Source organism: Malaclemys terrapin, chromosome 5, assembly GCF_027887155.1.
Source record: "Malaclemys terrapin pileata isolate rMalTer1 chromosome 5, rMalTer1.hap1, whole genome shotgun sequence".
NCBI lineage: Eukaryota > Metazoa > Chordata > Testudines > Emydidae > Malaclemys > Malaclemys terrapin.
Genome location: NC_071509.1, coordinates 73606809 through 73625293, shown reverse-complemented (window position 1 = coordinate 73625293; position 18485 = coordinate 73606809). Strand labels below are relative to the sequence as shown.

The window sequence follows — 18485 nt, the reverse complement described above, 5'->3', positions numbered from 1 at the left end:
AAAAGGATGTAGTGACAAAATTAGAAAAGCCAAGGCACAAAGCAAGATTAAACTAACTAGAGATATAAAGCATAACAAGAAAGCATTCTACAAATATATTAGAAGCAAGAGGAAGACCAAGGACAGGGTAGGCCCATTATTCAATGGGAGTGGAGGGGGGGGGGCAATAACAGAAAGTGTGGAAATGGCTGAAGTACCAAATTACTTTTTTGTTTCAGTTTTCACTAAAAAGGTTAGTAGCGATTGGATGTATAACCTAGTGAATGCCAGTGAAAATGATGTAGGATCAGAGGCTAAAATAGGGAAAGAACAAGTTAAAAATTATATAGACAAGTTAGATATCTTCAAGTCACCAGGATCAGATGAAATACATCCTAGAATACTCAAGCAGTTGACTTAGGAGATATCTGAGCCATTAGTAATTATCTTTGAAAAGTCATGGAAGATGGGAGAGGTTCCAGAGGACTGGAAAAGGGCAAATACAGTGCCCATCTATGAAAAGCGAAATAAGGACAACCCAGGGTATTATAGACCAGTCAGCTTAACTTCAGTACCCAGAAATATAATGGAGCAAATAATTAAGCAATCAATTTTCAAATACCTAGAAGATAATAAAGGTGATAGGTAATAGTCAGCATGGATTTGTCAAGAACAAATCATGTCAAACCAACCTGATAGCTTTTTTTGTCAGAGTAACAAGCCCTGTGGACAGGGGAAAAGCAGTAGATCTGGTATATCTTGACTTTAGTAAAGATTTTCATACTGTCTCGCATGACCTTCTCATAAACAAACTAGGGAAATACAAACTAGAAGGAGCTACTATAAGGTGGTTGCATAACTGGTTGGAAAACTATTTCCAGAGAATAGTTATCAGTGGTTCACAGCCAAGCTGGAAGGGCATAGTAAGTGGGATCTTGCAGGGATCAGTTCTCGGTCTGGTTCTGTTCGATATATTCATCGATGATTTAGATAATGGCATAGGGAGTACACTTATGAAGTTTACGGACAATACGAAGCTGGAGGGTTGCAAGTGCTTTGGAGGATAGGATTAACATTCAAAATGATCTGGACAAACTGGAGAAAGTAAACAGAATGAAATTCAATAAGGACATATGCAAAGTACTCCACTTAGGAAGGAACAATCAGTTGCATACATACAAAATGGGAAATGACTGCCTAGGAAAGAGTACAGCAGAAAGGGATCTGGGGGTTATAGTGATCACAAGCTAAATATGAGTGAACGGTGTAACACTGTTACAAAAAAAGCAAACATTATTCTGGGATGTATTAGCAGAAGTGTTGTAAGGAAGACAATTGCTGTAAGTAAATAAATTGCTGTAAGTAAGTAAAAGAGTTTCCATGCAGCTTACAGAGATCTCACCACTCAAGAAAGAGAAAAGATCCTGGATTCATTGTGTATAGTTCTCTGAAAACATCCACTCAATGTGCAGCGGCAGTCAAAAAAGTGAACAGAATGCTGGAAATAATTAAGAAAGGGATAGATAATAGAACAGAAAATATCATGTTGCCGCCATATAAATCCACGGTATGCCCACATCTTGAATACTGTGAGCAGATGTGGTCGCCCCATCTCAAAAAAAGATATATTGGAATTGGAAAAGGTTCAGAAAAGGGCAACAAAAATGATTAGCGGTATGGAATGGCTTCCGTATGAGGAGAGATTAATAAGACTGGGACTTTTCAGCTTGGAAAAGCGACGGTTAAGGGGAGATATGATTGAGGTCTATAAAATCATGACTGGTGTAGAGAAAGTAGATAAGGAAGTGTTGTTTACTACTTCTCATAACACAAGAACTAGGGGTCACCAAATGAAATTAATAGGCAACAGGTTTAAAACAAATAAAAGGAAGTATTTCGTCACACGATGCACAGTCAACCTGTGGAACTCCTTGCCAGAGGATGTTGTGAAGGCCAAGGCCATAACAGGGTTAAAAAAAGAACTAGATAAATTCATGGAGGATAGGTCCATCAACGGCTATTAGCCAGGATGGGCAGGAATGGTGTCCCTAGATTCTGTTTGCCAGAAGCTGGGAATAAGCAACAGGGGATGGATCACTTGATGATTACCTGTTCTGTTCATTCCCTCTGGGGCACCTGGCATTTGCCACAGTCGGAACACAGGATAGTAGGCTAGATGGACCTTTGCTCTGACTAGGGCCATTCTTATGTTAAGTAATTCTTCCACTCTACTCCACGCTGATTATGCCTCAACTGGAGTATTGTATCCAGTTCCAGGCACCACATTTCAGGAAAGATGTGGACAAACTGGAGAAAGTCCAGAGAAGCACAAGAAAAATGATTACATGTCTAGACAACATGATATATGGGGGAAGATTGGAAAAATTGGGTTTTAGTCTGGAGAAGAGAAGACTGAGAGGGGACATAACAATTTTCAAGTACATAAAAGGTTGTTACAAAGAGGAGGGAGAAAAATTGTTCTCCTTAACTTCTGAGGATAGGCCAAGAAGCAATGGACTTAAATTGTAGCAAGGGTGGTTTAGGTTGGACACTAGGAAGAACTTCCTAAGTCTCTGGGTAGTTAAGCACTGGAGTAAATTGCCCACGGAGGTTGTGGAATCTCCACCACTGGAGATTTTTAAGATTTTTAAACACCTGTCAGGGATGGTCTAGATAATACTTAGTCCTGCCATGAGTGCAGGGGACTGGACTAGATGACCACTTGAGGTCACTTCCAGTCCTACAATTCTATGAACATAAGACAATCTTCAAGTGGCACGGAGTCCTCATAGTCTAACCTATACCACCTCCCCTCCTTGCTTTTGCATATTCATAGCGGCATGGGTGTGACCAGGGAAAGTGGGTCTGAACAGATTCTTGTTAAGTGACAGGAGCTATGCATCTAATTCTCTGGATTCCATACTGAAAATGCTTTTTCCACTATTCCATAAAATAACTTTATTACTATATATAATAGTAATATAATACATACACACACACATACTCATTAGCTAATACTTTTGCTTTTCATTTATAAACTTAATAAAATTAGATATTAAAAAAGCAAATTATTCAAGTCCAAAGATAAATACCTGAGCAGTATTCTATTTCATAGTAATGTGAAAGATTCTTTAACAGTGAATTGTCCCTTAAATCAGGCAGGTGAGTTAAATCCAATTTCCAGTCACTTTCATCTTCTAGTTGCTTCAGAACAAAATAGTCACAATGTTGTTGCTATTAAAAAAATGCAGTTAATTCTTACATAGCACTTTTTATCTGAAGAGCTCAAAGCACTTTACAAAAGAAGGTATGTCGATCCAATTTTTACAGACTGGTAAAATGAAGCAGTGAAAGGTGATGTGACTTGTCTAAGGTCGCACAGCAGGCCAGTGGCAGAGCTTGGAATATAAACTCAGTCTTGTACTCCCAGACTACCTACTGGACCACTCTGCTTCAACGGCAAGCTGTTCAAACTCCACTTGCTTTTAAAAGATCTAAAGACCTTCCAGGCTGCCACTGTACTATGTACAATACATTTGTATGGTGTGGCCAGGGGCAGGGCCGGCTCCGGAGTTTTGGCCGCCCCAAGCAGCCAAACAAAAAAAAACAAAAACAAAAAAGCCGCGATCGCGATCTGCGGTGGCAATTCAGCTGGAGGTCCTTCGCTCCGAGCAGGAGTGAGGGACCGTCCGCCGAATTGCCGCCGAACAGCTGGACGTGCCGCCCCTCACGGAAGTGGCTGCCCCAAGCACCTGCTTGGTAAGCTGGTGGTGCCTGGAGCTGGCCCTGGCCAGGGGGCTAGAGTACCCTACCAAGAAAAGGAAATCGGAGGCATTTGCTGCACCCGATGCCAGAGGAGGCAAGGCCCTGGTACACCTACCATGATTATAAATGGTAAAACTTGCTTAGTCCAGCAGGAATTGATTATCCTAATCCGAGCTCGTTGTGAAAGAGGCAAGTGGAGAAGAAAAACCACACTGAGGCACTGCAATCTACACAGGTCTGCGGCTTCTTCCAGTGTTAATGATTCACTTTTCTCCTATTGGGACATAACCAATATATGGTTCACTAAGTACCTCAATAATAAATATTAATTAGTGGTGAACATAATTCATATTAAAAATATAATTCAGTGATTTTTCACTTTGTCAGTTCAGCTAAAACTGTTACTGTTATACATTTTGTATGTTACAATCACTTCTGGCTATACTTAGTTCATCACACGCCTTTTATCGTAGCATTAGATAACTGAGGATCAATTATCACTTCCACTTTCATTATAAATCCAAGAGGGAAGTAATGTGACCATTGAAAATCATATGGAATTTAGTAAACCAATTACCAATCTGTCTGGATAGAAATTATGTTATTTTAAGATGAGAAGCTAATATTTAAATAGAGTCCTATGTGGGTTTTTTCTCTTTGTAAACCCTATTAATTAATTTTGAGATAGTTATCATAGTTATTTTTTCAATATGTTCCTATGATCTACCATATGTGCTACTCTACATATATGCTGTTACACTGCTTTCATCTTAGACTAATTAAAACATAAGACCTTTAGCATAATTATATATTAAAAAGGGATATTGATGAAGGGTTACATATGGCAAGGAAGAAATTGAGACTTTTTCCCTGAACACAAAAAATATGAAAAATTGTATTCCTCTACAGTGGTTATTATACTGTTGTGTATGAGGAACGGGAAAAAAGAGTAATAGGCAAGATTGCCTCCTAAGGTAAAACTTCTCAGGAAAGAGGCCATGGGACCCAGTTCCAAACCCCATGGATTCCTTGGGGATTCCAGTGGCTTCAGTAGGTGGCATAATGTCCTGTTCCTTCACACCAACTATGGCCCAGAGCAGCTCCATCCCTACCTATGGTGCAACTCCACTGGAGCACCACTGCCAGGAACTCTTTCTGGCTATGGCTGCCCACTTTTAAGTGGGGACCCCTTAAGTGGGGATCTCATCCACAGAGAGGATTCTGTAGAAAAGATAATACAGCCCCAATCCACATCATTTTTTCCTAGTCAGAGGGGTGGTAGTAGGATGAAGTTCACCCCCCGGGCCACTCACTCTTCTGCCAATCCGCCCAGTCGATGTTCCCTTTCCATGCAGTTCTCTGGACCAGCAGATACACAGAGGAAGCAAGACATGGTGCTGCAGAAGCCACTGGGACCCTCTTCAGCATGGGATCTTGGGGGACAATCCTCTCCAATATGACCAAAATACTTATGTTAAAGATGAACAGGTGATGAGAAGTTATAAAGAAATCTCACCTTTTGACTGAAATTTTTTGTTAGTTGTTCCTTTGTTTCCTCAGAGACTTTTGCATTTTCTAACATGTTACTGTACATTTTTAATCCCACTATACATGTAAGAACACAAACAATACATCTAATGTCGGCTCCTTCTGGCCACAGGTGCTTCAGCAGCAAAATAGTCCGACATACCTACAATCATAAGGTGTTAATATTATTATTTTTATAATGAAAAGATTATAAAGGAGACATACACATTTATCTTTATATAACTCAATCAATGAAGAAAAGCAGTACATCAAGATATACAGAAGGGAAAAAGAAGTTAGTTAAAATAGTTTCCTTTTCTGCTCCTGGGATAGTGAGTTATTAAAAACTTGGTTTTTTAAAAGCAATTCTACTACAATCCAAAGCCCACTAAATATTTCTATTGACTTTAAGAGACTTTCAATAAGGCCCCATGTGGAAAAAGCCAGTAGTTTTGGGGGTGAATATCAGCTTCTGGAACCAGCTTGTCTGGCTCCAACTGAAGTCAATGGGAGCTTTGCTATTGTCTTCGATAGGACTATCAGAAGGTCAATGGCATAGTAGGCATATTTAATACTTTAAAAATGAATGGGAAAACTAGTCATAAAAATGCACCCTCAAACTCTTGGATTTGGTGGTCCTCAACTAAGCTAGTGCCACCAATTGATTTCTGACAGGGGAATTTATACTCAGGGAGGCAGAGGGTTTGTAATTGTTGAAAATTATTGTTTAAGCTCACGAAAGAAGATTTACAATGTTTCTGTATAGCAGGGGTGGCCAACTTGTGGCTCCGAAGCCACATGCGGCCCTTCAGAAGATAATATGTGGCTCCTGCTAGGAGCCGACTCTGGGGGAAAATGGTGGGTGCTCAGCACCCACCAGCAGCCCTATCAGCCCCAACTCCATCCTCCAGCATCTCCCGCCTGCTGGTGTGCCCCCAATCAGCGCCTCCTCCTCCCTCCCCCATGCCTCCTTCCCGCTGCAATCAGCCTTTTCGCGGCAGCATTCAGGAGGCTCTGGGGGGGAGGATGGAGGAGTGAGGATGAGGCATAAAGCCCCCCTCACACTTCCACACTGCACAACAGAACACAGAAATCTCCGACCTAAACAGTGACATCAAATCGCACTCGCAACTTCAGCAGTGTGAGTATTTGAACATTGCTTTGGATGAGTTGTGCCATGCGCAGGATAAACCTTATTAACGGTATTTGTCTGCACTGTGTCTGCCGACTGTGTTGTAAGGGAAGAACTCCTCGATATCGTGTCACTAAAGTACAGAACTCGTGGACAAGATCTAAAGGAGGCATTGATGTTGGTAGTTGCGAAAAGCTACTTGCCTTCACAGAACCTCACTGCCATTGCAACGGGCGGGGCTCTGTCCATGTGGGGTCTGCAAATGGATTAGTAGGGCTTTATAAGTCTGACGAGAGCTTTCCTGAATTTTGGACATTTCACTGTATTATTCATCGGAAGCAACTGGCATCTAGAAATCTGGATGAAGACGTCTCCCCTGCCAATTTGCCATTTCACTGTGCAGATCGATGGCTCTCGAGAGGTAAAGTTATTTCCTGTTTTTTCAATCTCCTGCAACCAGTAAAATTGCTTATGGAGGAGAAGCACACAATACACCCTGAGCTTACAGATCCTGGATGGGTTCTAGACTTGGCGTTTCTTGCAGACATGCTGCTGCATTTGGATAAACTAAACGTGAACTTAGAAGGAAAATTCCAGTTGCTGTCTGATCTAGTGCAAGGCGTATTTGCATTCATGAATAAGCTGCAGTTGTTTCACAGACAAATGCTTAAGGGAGAGCTGACACACTTTCCCTCAATGTTACAACTTCAAGCCAGATCAAAAGAAGATGCAGCAGAACCCCTAAAATGGAGCACAACTAAGTATGTGTGTGTGATTAAAGATCTTAAGGACAGTTTTGAGGAAAGATTCCAAGATTTGCAGCAGAAAAGACCTCAAATCAGATTTCTGATTGACCCTTTTAGTACTGAAGCCGATTGTCTGAAGCCCCCTTTAAGGGACTGAAGCCCCACTGATGAAGCAGCATCCCAGATGGAAATAATAGAACTTTTCGAAGATGACAGATTGAAATCTGTCCAGAAGACAGAGGGGATAAAAAAAAGGATAAATACCCCAACATCAGAGGTGCAACCCTAAAATTAATCTCGATGTTTGTCTTGACCTATCTTTGTGAGTCTGTTTTCTTGACACTCAAACATGTGATATCCAAGCACTGATCTGTTTTGACAGACAGCCGCTTAAGAGAACTGTTGCATGTGAGCCAACTGAACACAAACCAAACTTCAAGGGAATTGTTGAAAGCAAAGATTGCCAGAAGTCCCTCTAAGTAAAAGATTAAGTTGTTATTATTAACTATACATTATAAATGTATAATAAATATACATTATCAACACACACACATATACATATACACCTCTACCCCGATATAACGCAACCCGATATAACACGAATTCTGATATAACGTGGTAAAGCAGTGCTCCGGGGGGGCGGGGCTGTGCACTCCGGCAGATCAAAGCAAGTTCGATATAACGCGGTTTCACCTATAACGCAGTAAGATTTTTTGGCTCCCGAGGACAGCGTTCTATCGAGGTAGAGGTGTATTTATATAATCATTACATATTATTGTGGCTCTCTGGCAATGTACATTGGTAAATTCTGGCTCCTTCTCAGGCTCAGTTTGGCCACCCCTGCTATACAGTAACCTAAAATCAATATAGCAGATTAGTATTTGTCTAATGTTTTGAATAAGAAAACACAGTGTAAGTGCTAAATATTATTATGAAATATCCCTGTAAGCAATCTCTTTTCCAAAAAATATCCTTTGTTGTGAATAGTTTAGTACATAGTGAGGCCCCTGGAATTCCAAAGGAATCCATGGGATTTGGGAGTGGGTCCCATGGGCTCTTCCACAAGACCATTATCTTCTACTGCACAACTGACAGATTGCTACATGAACACACTTTTTGTTACTGAGCTGTGTAACTAGAAAAAAGATTGTAAAATAGTTAAGTTACCTCTTCTTGTATGTTTCTCAAGCTCAGCTTTAAATTATACAGATAGGCTGTATTCTGGAATTTTTGTAAGTGTTTGACCATGGCTTCACAAGTATGTTGCAGATCCTTTTCATGCTAAATGAGAATAAAAGTATACAAGTCAAAGTTATACATTAAAGTCAAAGGGAAAATTTTGTTAAGTGCCTAAGTCCCATTTTCAAAAGTCACATAGGCACTTTTGAAAATGGGACTTAAGTGACTAAGTCACTTCAGTGCTTTTGAAAATTTTACCCAAAGTTTATTAAGCTCAAATACTAGTGGAAAATGAGTTTAGGTGGGCACTCTGCTTATGTCTAAAACTAACATCACTTGTAAAGAAAATTCCTCTGTCACAATAGGGTAAAAACCACATGCCCAAGACCTAAACTCAAGTGTTATCACTTACTATATATGTTAAACAAAATCAGGGCCTGATGCACACCCACTGAAGTAAATAGAAAGGTTCCTATTGAAGTCTGTGGATCAGGCCCTAAATGAACAGTACAGGAAAAGAGACATGCTACTCATAAATTCCTGAGGCTGCCTAATAAACTGTATTTCAACAGGTGTTTGAGAAGTCCAGGCCATTAGGAACTTAAGGGTGACCATGAATATGATCTACAGTTCATCATATAAGCTTTCTTCAAGGACAAATTCATGGCAAATAGGCACCAGGGAACCAGAACTGTTTCTGTCTAAAATAAATTAAAGCTGAGGACCGGGAGTCATGAAATCTGTAATCTACACCTGGCCCATCACTAACCCACTATGTAAACTTGTGCAAGTACATTAGCCACTCTATAACCTGAGTTTACCCCCTCTGCAAAATGAGGATAACAACATAGGGCCTAATTCTCCCATCCTTACATACAGTGAGTATAACTTAGTAGCAGTCCCAGGGATTTCAATCAGATCACCCACAGAGTATGGTATTATTCAGTGTAAGGAAAGAAGGATCGGACCATTTAAGGTACAGTAATTAAGTGCCAAATCCTCAACCCAGCCTGATTAGCTGGACTAAGTTACTGCAAACTGAAGTAACACGTTGTGCCTCTCTCTCTCATCCCCTACCCTCCCCTTATTCCCATGGCAATGAGCACTGGAAGAGCCACACAGCAATGAATCCTATAGCCTAGCATGTTGCTATGGAGAAGGGCTCAAGGTTTTGCCCCAAATGAATTAATGTATGCAGAGGTCTTTAAGATCCTCAGATGAAAAGCATATAGACAAGCCAAATGTTATAACTGCATCACAATTTTAATGTATAAAAACCTGGTTTTCAAATTCATTGATTCCAAGGCCAGAAGGGACCACTGTAATAAACTAGTTTGACCTCCTGTATAACACTGGCCAACTTTGCCAAATAATTCCTAGACCATGTATTTTAGAACATCCAGTCTTGATTCAAAAATTGCCAATAAGATGTTCTAATTAAAAATATAATTCTACATATAAATGGTACATTTTTCCTAGTTAAAATCCATAAATAAGATGTATTGCAATTTACCTGCTGAAAAAATAACCTGTGTTCATACACATTCTGGACATAATATCCATAAACTGTAAGAGCATCAGACTCCTGTCCTGAAGTGAGCACAACACTGATTTTCTTTGACAAGGTATGAGCGATAAATATATTTAAATAGTCTTCTTGTAGAGAGATCAGTCCTATGTCAGAGATTATCACAAAATATGGATAACTTTCCTTGAGGAAAATCAGCCATTCTGGTGAGAAACAGTTGGAAAACTCCGTATGAATGACAATGTCAGTGTTGCACTTCAGGTGTTGTATTAATGCAGTACGATGGAAAAGGAAATTAGGGTAACTGAAATACATCTGTTCCACATCCTGTAGAAAGTGAAAACAATTGAGAGATTATTATTTCACATTTATATTCCAATAGACCCTTTTCAGAACTCTTTTGACTAGTGATGTACAAACATACATAAAGACATGCTCCCTGCCCCTAAGAGAATACAATAAAGAACACTAAAATATTATATTTGTCTGTGTATCACTGCTGTTTACTTGTATGCTATTAGTAATGTTGTACAGAATGATATATTTGTTTCTAAATATTTCATGGGGTAAAAGGCAATAAAAAATTCCATATATATAAAGATATCATTGATACATCCATTACATTTTTTTAAAAAAAATATGTTAAAAGAACAGTAAGGTTGCAAAGTCAAAAGTTAGGGAATGCCAGAATAAAGGTTGCTTGTGCAATTTAATTTGGCTCCTTAGTGTATATGCATTATGATAGTCTTTAATTATGTGATCATATACTACTTTTTTCCACCTGAACACAGGGTCTTACAATGGGAAGTGCCAGTTAACTTTAAGCATAGGTAATGCTACTAGCTCCACCCATAATTACTATAGCCCCAGTAGAAATGTAATAACTATTTCAATATTCCAAATAAAGAAGACACAATCATCTTCTTCCTCCATCCCCCTAGGAAGCTGCAAAAGTCCCTCTACAGCAGTGGTTCTCAACCAGGTATACATGTACTCCTGGGGGTACACAGAGGTCTTCTAGGGGGTACATCAACTCATCAACATAAAAAGCACTAGTGAAGTCAGTACAAACTAAAATTTCATACGGACAGTGTCTTGTTTATACTGCTTTATATACTATACACTGAAATCTAAGTACAATATTTATATTCCAATTGATTTATTTTGTAATTATATGGTAAAAATGAGAAAGTAAACAATTTTTCAGTAATAGTGTGCTATGACACTTTTGTATTTTTAAGTCTGATTTTGTAAGCATGTAGTTTTTAAGTGAGGTGAAACCTGGGGGGTACGCAAGACAAATCAGACTCCTGAAAAGGGCACAGTAGTCTGGAAAGGTTGAGATCCTCTGCTCTACAGGCACATTGTGGGCTAAGGCCTCAAGCTCTGTGTAGATATGCCAAGGATGGATGGAGCCATGGAGCAGTCACTTTGCAACATGTGCCCTCAGGACCCAGAATCTCCTCTGGGAGTTACTGATCCATGGCTCCTCTATTCCCCATGAAAAAGAAGGTGGTGTACAGTCACCAGGGATTAAGAAAACAAAATAAGACTCTTAAAGGATCCAGGTTGCTATATGGGAGAGGAGCCCTGGGAAACTGGGTGAAGTGGCAGGCCGTCTCCATTGGCAACTGAGGACCCACTCAGTTGCACCTTGTCTAAACAGCATATCTCTTCCCCATTCCATTTTTCTGTAATCCTCTGCATTTGATGGATATGAGGAAAATTTTACAGAAGCAATTTTGCAGTTTCCAGTAGATTTTCCCCCTTCCCATGGATTTCTCCATTCTAGGGGAACATTGGGCCCACACTGCTATTATTTTGTAGGTAAGCTTCTTTACTATAAATGATCAAGATTTATAAAATTCTAGGAATGCACTGTTAAAAATTTCATCAAAGTGAATATAGTTGCGTATCTCTAAATGGATTTTAATGATTAGCTACATGATTATACATTCATTTAAATACACTACTAAACAATTTTAATAGAAGCTTCTCCAAAACAATTCTTACAAAAAAGAAGTCAGGAAAATAAGGTTCAGATGTGTTTCCTGGGGGTTATTGTGCATCTCTTTGCACATATAACTGAAATAAACAGATTTGCCTTTCTTACACTCTGGCCCAATAACCTTGTGCTGTGGGAAAACCCACAGAGCAAAGGAAATCTCTGCAATGTTTTCATTGTGACAATTTGTTTCCTAATCAGTCCATCAGGAGTGGCATGGCTTATCCAACCCATGGAAACAGGCTGCAGGGCCTACTCCCAAACCTCCTGCGTCCATTGAGAGCCACACAGATCATAGCACGGATGGGAAAGGAGGGCTGAAAGGCGGCCAGGATCTGCACAGGGACAACTGCACAGGGACTCTCTACTGCCTCATTCGCTCGCCATCCTCCAATGCCACAGGATAGCTACTACAGACAGAAGCCTGGGGCCAATGTCTGCAAGACCAGTGAGGGAACAATGTGAATCTTTCAGAACTGCTCACTGTTTGCCTCCTCAGCAGAGTCCTGGGACAGAAAACCAACTGTTGCTGAGGGAGATGTGCCCAGGAGATGTGAGGTCTAGATAAGCAGGTCCCTTCTGCATATGGATTCAGGGTAGGGGAGCAAGATTGGGTTCGTAATTATTATAGACTGTATTTTTTTTAAATCTAGTGATGAAATCTCCTTTCTTACAATCAAACAATTCCTTTTGAAATAGTGCAGTGGTTTAAACAGTATGCAAATAAGAGTTGGTTGCTACAGTACCTTGAAGAAAACAATTACATATTTTGCTCCTTTTTGTGTGAAATCAAGTAGAAAGCATTCAACTAAGTAAAAGAAGGGCAGATAATGTCTTTTCTTGCATAAATACTTGAGAAGTAGGGAATCCCCATCAATCACAAAAAAATCAGACTCTACAAAATCATTTAGTAATCTGACATACCTGAATGAAAAGAGAAATAGTATAAGCATAATCTTGCACAAATGGAAATGGAGGGGGTGGGACATTTGATTGCTAAAAGATTTAATTCACTAGAAAACTTGTTTTAAAATCTACTAAAATTGATTAGTAGAGGCCAATTCAGAAGTAAGCTATCTTTCTTGGCTCTAAAGTCAGTCATAAGCTGCCAACATTGCTCTTCATTCATTCAATGTAATGGAAATTTTCTCACTCTTCAACACTGTGAATGCTATCTAGCCCAAATCAAATTTCATGGCTGCTATCACTCATATGTGTTGCTGTGGAAGCTGTTCCTGATTCTGAAATAAAAGTGTCCCATTGGATACAACCACAGAATGTATATTGGGCACCCTCTTGCCTGAGGCCCCAGTTATAATATATAACAATTATGTTCATGCCAATAACTTCAGAGAGCTCGGGGAGTTCTTTTAACATCTTAAAAAGATGGGTTCTTTCAAGTAGGGAAGAATTTTAAAAGGAGATGAAAAGATATTGAATATTATCCCTTTCCTCAGCCCAAGAAATGTCAATGTATCCTAGAAGAAGCATTCAATCATGGTGGGTCCCCTCCAGCAAACCAACAATTAGAGGGATTCTCTCTTCACTCTACCCCTAATATGGAGGCTACTTACGTCAGGAAGTTATAAGACTTGCCTTAGCCCAGCCAGAAAGAAGACTTGGAGCCAGTCCCCTTCCCACTGAAGATCACAGGGAAATGAGGAAAAGATGGCACTCGGGCACTTCTGAAAATCCCAGTAGAAGCCTTGTCACAGGGTGACTGGCCTCTTTAAGAGGGATCATGTTCAGTGCACCTGTGACTAGTCATCTGCCTGCCAACTGGCCTTAAGAGATGGCATCTGAGCTGTATAAAGAGCCAGGAAAGCAGTGGAGGAATGCTGCTTGAGAGAAATAGGAAGGGCAAGTGAGAGGTATCCAAAAAGGAAAGGAGAGCCCCAGAGACAGATAGGCTGTGGCATAGGAGAGCTGCTGGAGACAGAGAGAAACAGTGGAGAACAGGCAATAGCTACTGGGAGAGAGCTATAGGAGACCTGGGAGAGAGAGGGTGCTAACTGAGATGAGAACTAGTAACAAAAGCTGTTGGGAAGAATAGAAGCTGAAGAAAGATGTTGTGGGGGGACTGGCTAGAGCTGGGGAACCCTTCTGTGTTCTTTGTGTAAACCTCCCATTGGTGTCAGTGTGCATTCTGCTATGGACTGAGGGGAGTATAGAGTCCTAAATGCCCAGCCCACTGACCATAATTAAAAGTGGAATTCAGCCTCCTTCACAGAATAAATTTGACAGCCCTGATCTCCTGATTTTCGATAAACCTGGATGAATAAGGAACACAGAGTCCTGTGGCACCTTTAAGACTAACAGATGTATTGGAGCATAACCTTTCGTGGGTGAATGCTCACTTCATCGGATGCATGCACCCATGAAAGCTTATGCTCCAATACATCTGTTGGTCTTAAAGGTGCCACAGAACTCTCTGTTGCTTTTTACAGATCCAGACTAACACAGCTACCCCTCTGATACCTGGATGAATAGTGGACAGTCATAGTAGAAGGTATTATATTACGCTAACAATGCCATCTACTGGATTTAATGGAAACTTTTTCCTAACAAATTATTTTTACATTTATTTCAGTGAAGCTCACTGTACATACTTAGCTTGTGACAGGGATTTCCAAATGAATAAAGACAATTTCTTCAGAAATCCAAGACATTCTCTTTTTTCTAAAATAAACATATGGATTTTACTCAAACAGTTACAAGGGATTCATGTGGTAAAAGAACACTATAAAAATTAGACATTAGCATAAGCAGCTAACATCTCACCAGGATTTTGGGAATCATGTCTGTCCCTAAGTTCTTTGGAATCTTCTCTATCAGCTTTTGAAACATGTTGTGATTCTTCTTCAGCTCTCAATATATCTGAAAAATTAAGATGGCTTTTATCTTCTTCAATTTCTTTTTCTCCATCTTCTTCTCTGTCAAATGGAAAAGAATAATGCTCCAGACTACTATCCGTGGTCTCGCTCTCTTCATCAGCACTACTCTCACTCTCACTCCCATTCACACTCCCATCTTCCTCAGGATCAGTTTGTGCAGAAGCCATCAGACTTTCTTTCTGGTCTCTAAAAATAAAAATGTATTTAATTGCAAATAATTAATTTTCAGTAATTACGGTATGCTCTTAGACTTGGTTCATTAAATTGTCCACCTTTCTATTAGAGGTGGCTGGAAAATTTCCATCAAATAAAAAAGAAAACATTTTGTGAATATCCCCGTGAGAATTTTTTACATTTTCCAACAAACTCTACTCACTATTACTTATATTCTGCAATAATTACTCAATATTTTCATATAATTCAGTTTCCTAAAATTTGTCAAATCTTTTTTCTTCTAACATCAATCTAGTCATCCTTATTCAACAAGAAAAAAATTGTGTGGCTCTTCAATGGGTGAACAAAATGGGAAGGGGAGGAAAGGTGCAAGGAACCTCTTCTAATCTTGCACCTTTTAAAGAGGTGCTGCAGTAGCTTTCCTTCTCCAGAGTGCCAGGGAACTAGGAGGCAATGTCCTCAGGCACAATATCCCACAAAACTGTTGCTGGGATGATTAATCTCTATATTGCCCTCCACAAAGGACCATGGCTTATTCAGCTAAGGAAATATGGAGAAAAATAAAGCACCAAATCTTGCTTGTCTCCCACTGCAGTCAATGGGATCAGCTATGTCAAATGTAAATCCAGAATAAGGGAAAGATGGTTCTGCACCATCTTTCAGCTTTTTCAATCCTGTGCTGGTCAGGGACCTTCGGGGCTCTGCATAAGAGCAGGGGTCTGCCTACATGCACTTCTTTGCAGGATTGGGGTCTTATCAACACAAATAGCTTTAAATTACTAAAACTCTCATTGTCTTTAATGGAACTACTTGTATGAGTAAGGACTGCTCCTATAAATAAGGGTTCACAGAATATCTTCCAATTCATCCTACGCTGACACATCAGCATAGCCAACATCTCAGTGATTACATTTCATTCACACACACCAAAGACTTATCCAGCCCCATCCTATCTTACATAATTCCCTATTGACCTATCTTAATATTTATTTTAATTTTTGAAGGTTGTTACCAGAATAAGTTCCACACTACAAATATAGTAAGGAGAATATGTGGCACATTTATTACTGCAAACATTTAATGATAATACTTTTATACAAGAAAATATAACTTACAAATAAAATGCAAGGCTAACTCCAGTTATAAGAAGGAGAAGAAGAAAGAGGACAGCCAACATTTTCAATAATTGTGAAAATATAACACACTGAGATCCAGTAGCATAAGTGATGGATTCAGTGTCTTTCATATATGGTTCTCAGATAGCGGAGTACTGTATTATAAGTTTTTTTGGATTTGGTGTAGTGAATTTCTCCACAGCAAAAGAATATCACAGCTTATTGATACCTAATGTGGGAGTTATTATTTTCTGATAGATGTATTTAAATTGATAAAAATAACTATAGATGCCCACCCTACTTTACAGGGTTGAAATTCACCTAGCAGGTAGGCACAAGGTATGGACACCACTTGTTATGTAAAAAGCAACAGAGGGTCCTGTGGCACCTTTGAGACTAACAGAAGTATTGGGAGCATAAGCTTTCGTGGGTAAGAACCTCACTTCTTCAGATGCAAGTAATGGAAATCTCTAGAGGCAGGTATAAATCAGTGTGGAGATAACGAGGTTAGTTCAATCAGGGAGGGTGAGGTGCTCTGCTAGCAGTTGAGGTGTGAACACCAAGGGAGGAGAAACTGCTTCTATAGTTGGATAGCCATTTGTATATTGCCATTCCTGATATCTGACTTGTGTCCATTTATCCTCTTGCGTAGTGACTGTCCAGTTTGGCCAATGTACATAGCAGAGGGGCATTGCTGGCATATGATGGTGGACGTGCAGGTGAATGAGCCGGTGATGTTGTAGCTGATCTGGTTAGGTCCTGTGATGGTGTTGCTGGTGTAGATATGTGGGCAGAGTTGGCATCGAGCTTTGTTGCATGGGTTGGTTCCTGAGTTAGAGTTGTTATGGTGCGGTGCGTGGTTGCTGGTGAGAATATGCTTAAGGTTGGCAGGTTGTCTGTGGGCGAGGACTGGCCTGCCTCCCAAGGTCTGTGAAAGTGAGGGATCATTGTCCAGGATGGGTTGTAGATCACTGATAATGCGTTGGAGACCGCTACGCCTACCTTCATGCCTCCAGCTTCCACCCCGGTCACACCACACGATCCATCGTCTACAGCCAAGCACTGAGGTACAATCGCATCTGCTCCAACCCCTCAGACAGAGACCAACACCTACAAGATCTCCACCAAGCATTCTCAAAACTACGATACCCACACAAGGAAATAAAGAAACAAATCAACAGAGCCAGACGTGTACCCAGAAGCCTCCTGCTACAAGACAGGCCCAGAAGAGAAACCAACAGAACTCCACTGGCCATCACCTACAGTCCGCAGCTTAAACCTCTCCAACGCATCATCAGTGATCTACAACCCATCCTGGACAATGATCCCTCACTTTCACAAACCTTGGGAGGCAGGCCAGTCCTCGCCCACAGACAACCTGCCAACCTTAAGCATATTCTCACCAGCAACCACGCACCGCACCATAACAACTCTAACTCAGGAACCAACCCATGCAACAAACCTCGATGCCAACTCTGCCCACATATCTACACCAGCAACACCATCACAGGACCTAACCAGATCAGCTACAACATCACCGGCTCATTCACCTGCACGTCCACCAATGTTATATATGCCATCATATGCCAGCAATACCCCTCTGCTATGTACATTGGCCAAACTGGACAGTCACTACGCAAGAGGATAAATGGACACAAGTCAGATATCAGGAATGGCAATATACAAAAACCTGTAGGAGAACACTTCAACCTCCCTGGCCACACAATAGCAGATGTAAAGGTAGCCATCTTACAACAAAAAAACTTCAGGACCAGACTCCAAAGAGAAACTGCTGAGCTCCAGTTCATTTGCAAATTTGACACCATCAGATCAGGATTAAACAAAGACTGTGAATGGCTATCCAACTATAGAAGCAGTTTCTCCTCCATTGGTGTTCACACCTCAACTGCTAGCAGAGCACCTCACCCTCCCTGATTGAACTAACCTCGTTATCTCCACACTGATTTATACCTGCCTCTAGAGACTTCCATTACTTGCATCTGAAGAAGTGAGGTTCTTACCCACGAAAGCTTATGCTCCCAATACTTCTGTTAGTCTCAAAGGTGCCACAGGACCCTCTGTTGCTTTTTACAGATTCAGACTAACACGGCTACCCCTCTGATACTTGACACTTGTTATGTGTTTGTTCAGTGTCCGCAATTTTAAAAAATTGATATCACTGTCTCTTTTATTTTAGTTACCAAAATAAAACAAAAGTGAAAGGAAAATAATCTTACAAATAATGGTTAGTAAATATAAATTTCATTTATAATGGTTTTGCATTAATAAAGCTCCCATCTCAAGACAAGATGCTCAGGCTTCAAATAAACAATCAAATACAAGAAAACAGTACTTTCAAAACTACATGAAAGATAAAAGCAAATAAAACATATTGAATACAGTATTTGCATTGTTACAGCTATTTTAAAAATATCATACAT

The 18485-nt window shown here is 40.2% G+C and overlaps 2 protein-coding genes across 2 annotated transcripts in view; one reads left to right on the top strand and one right to left on the bottom strand.

Moving 5' to 3' along the window:
- Positions 1-10337, bottom strand: part of LOC128837711 (probable ATP-dependent RNA helicase DDX60) — a 61114-nt gene extending 50777 nt beyond the window's left edge. Inside the window, 5 exon segments of the mRNA XM_054029091.1 lie at positions 3072-3213; positions 3860-4055; positions 5325-5434; positions 8317-8430; positions 9842-10337. Coding sequence (XP_053885066.1) covers positions 3072-3213; positions 3860-4055; positions 5325-5434; positions 8317-8430; positions 9842-10171 — 892 coding nt within the window. The 5' untranslated portion in view covers positions 10172-10337.
- The window catches only part of LOC128837710 (serine-rich adhesin for platelets-like), a 137107-nt gene that overhangs the window by 75856 nt on the left and 42766 nt on the right, over positions 1-18485 (top strand). The window lies entirely within an intron of this gene.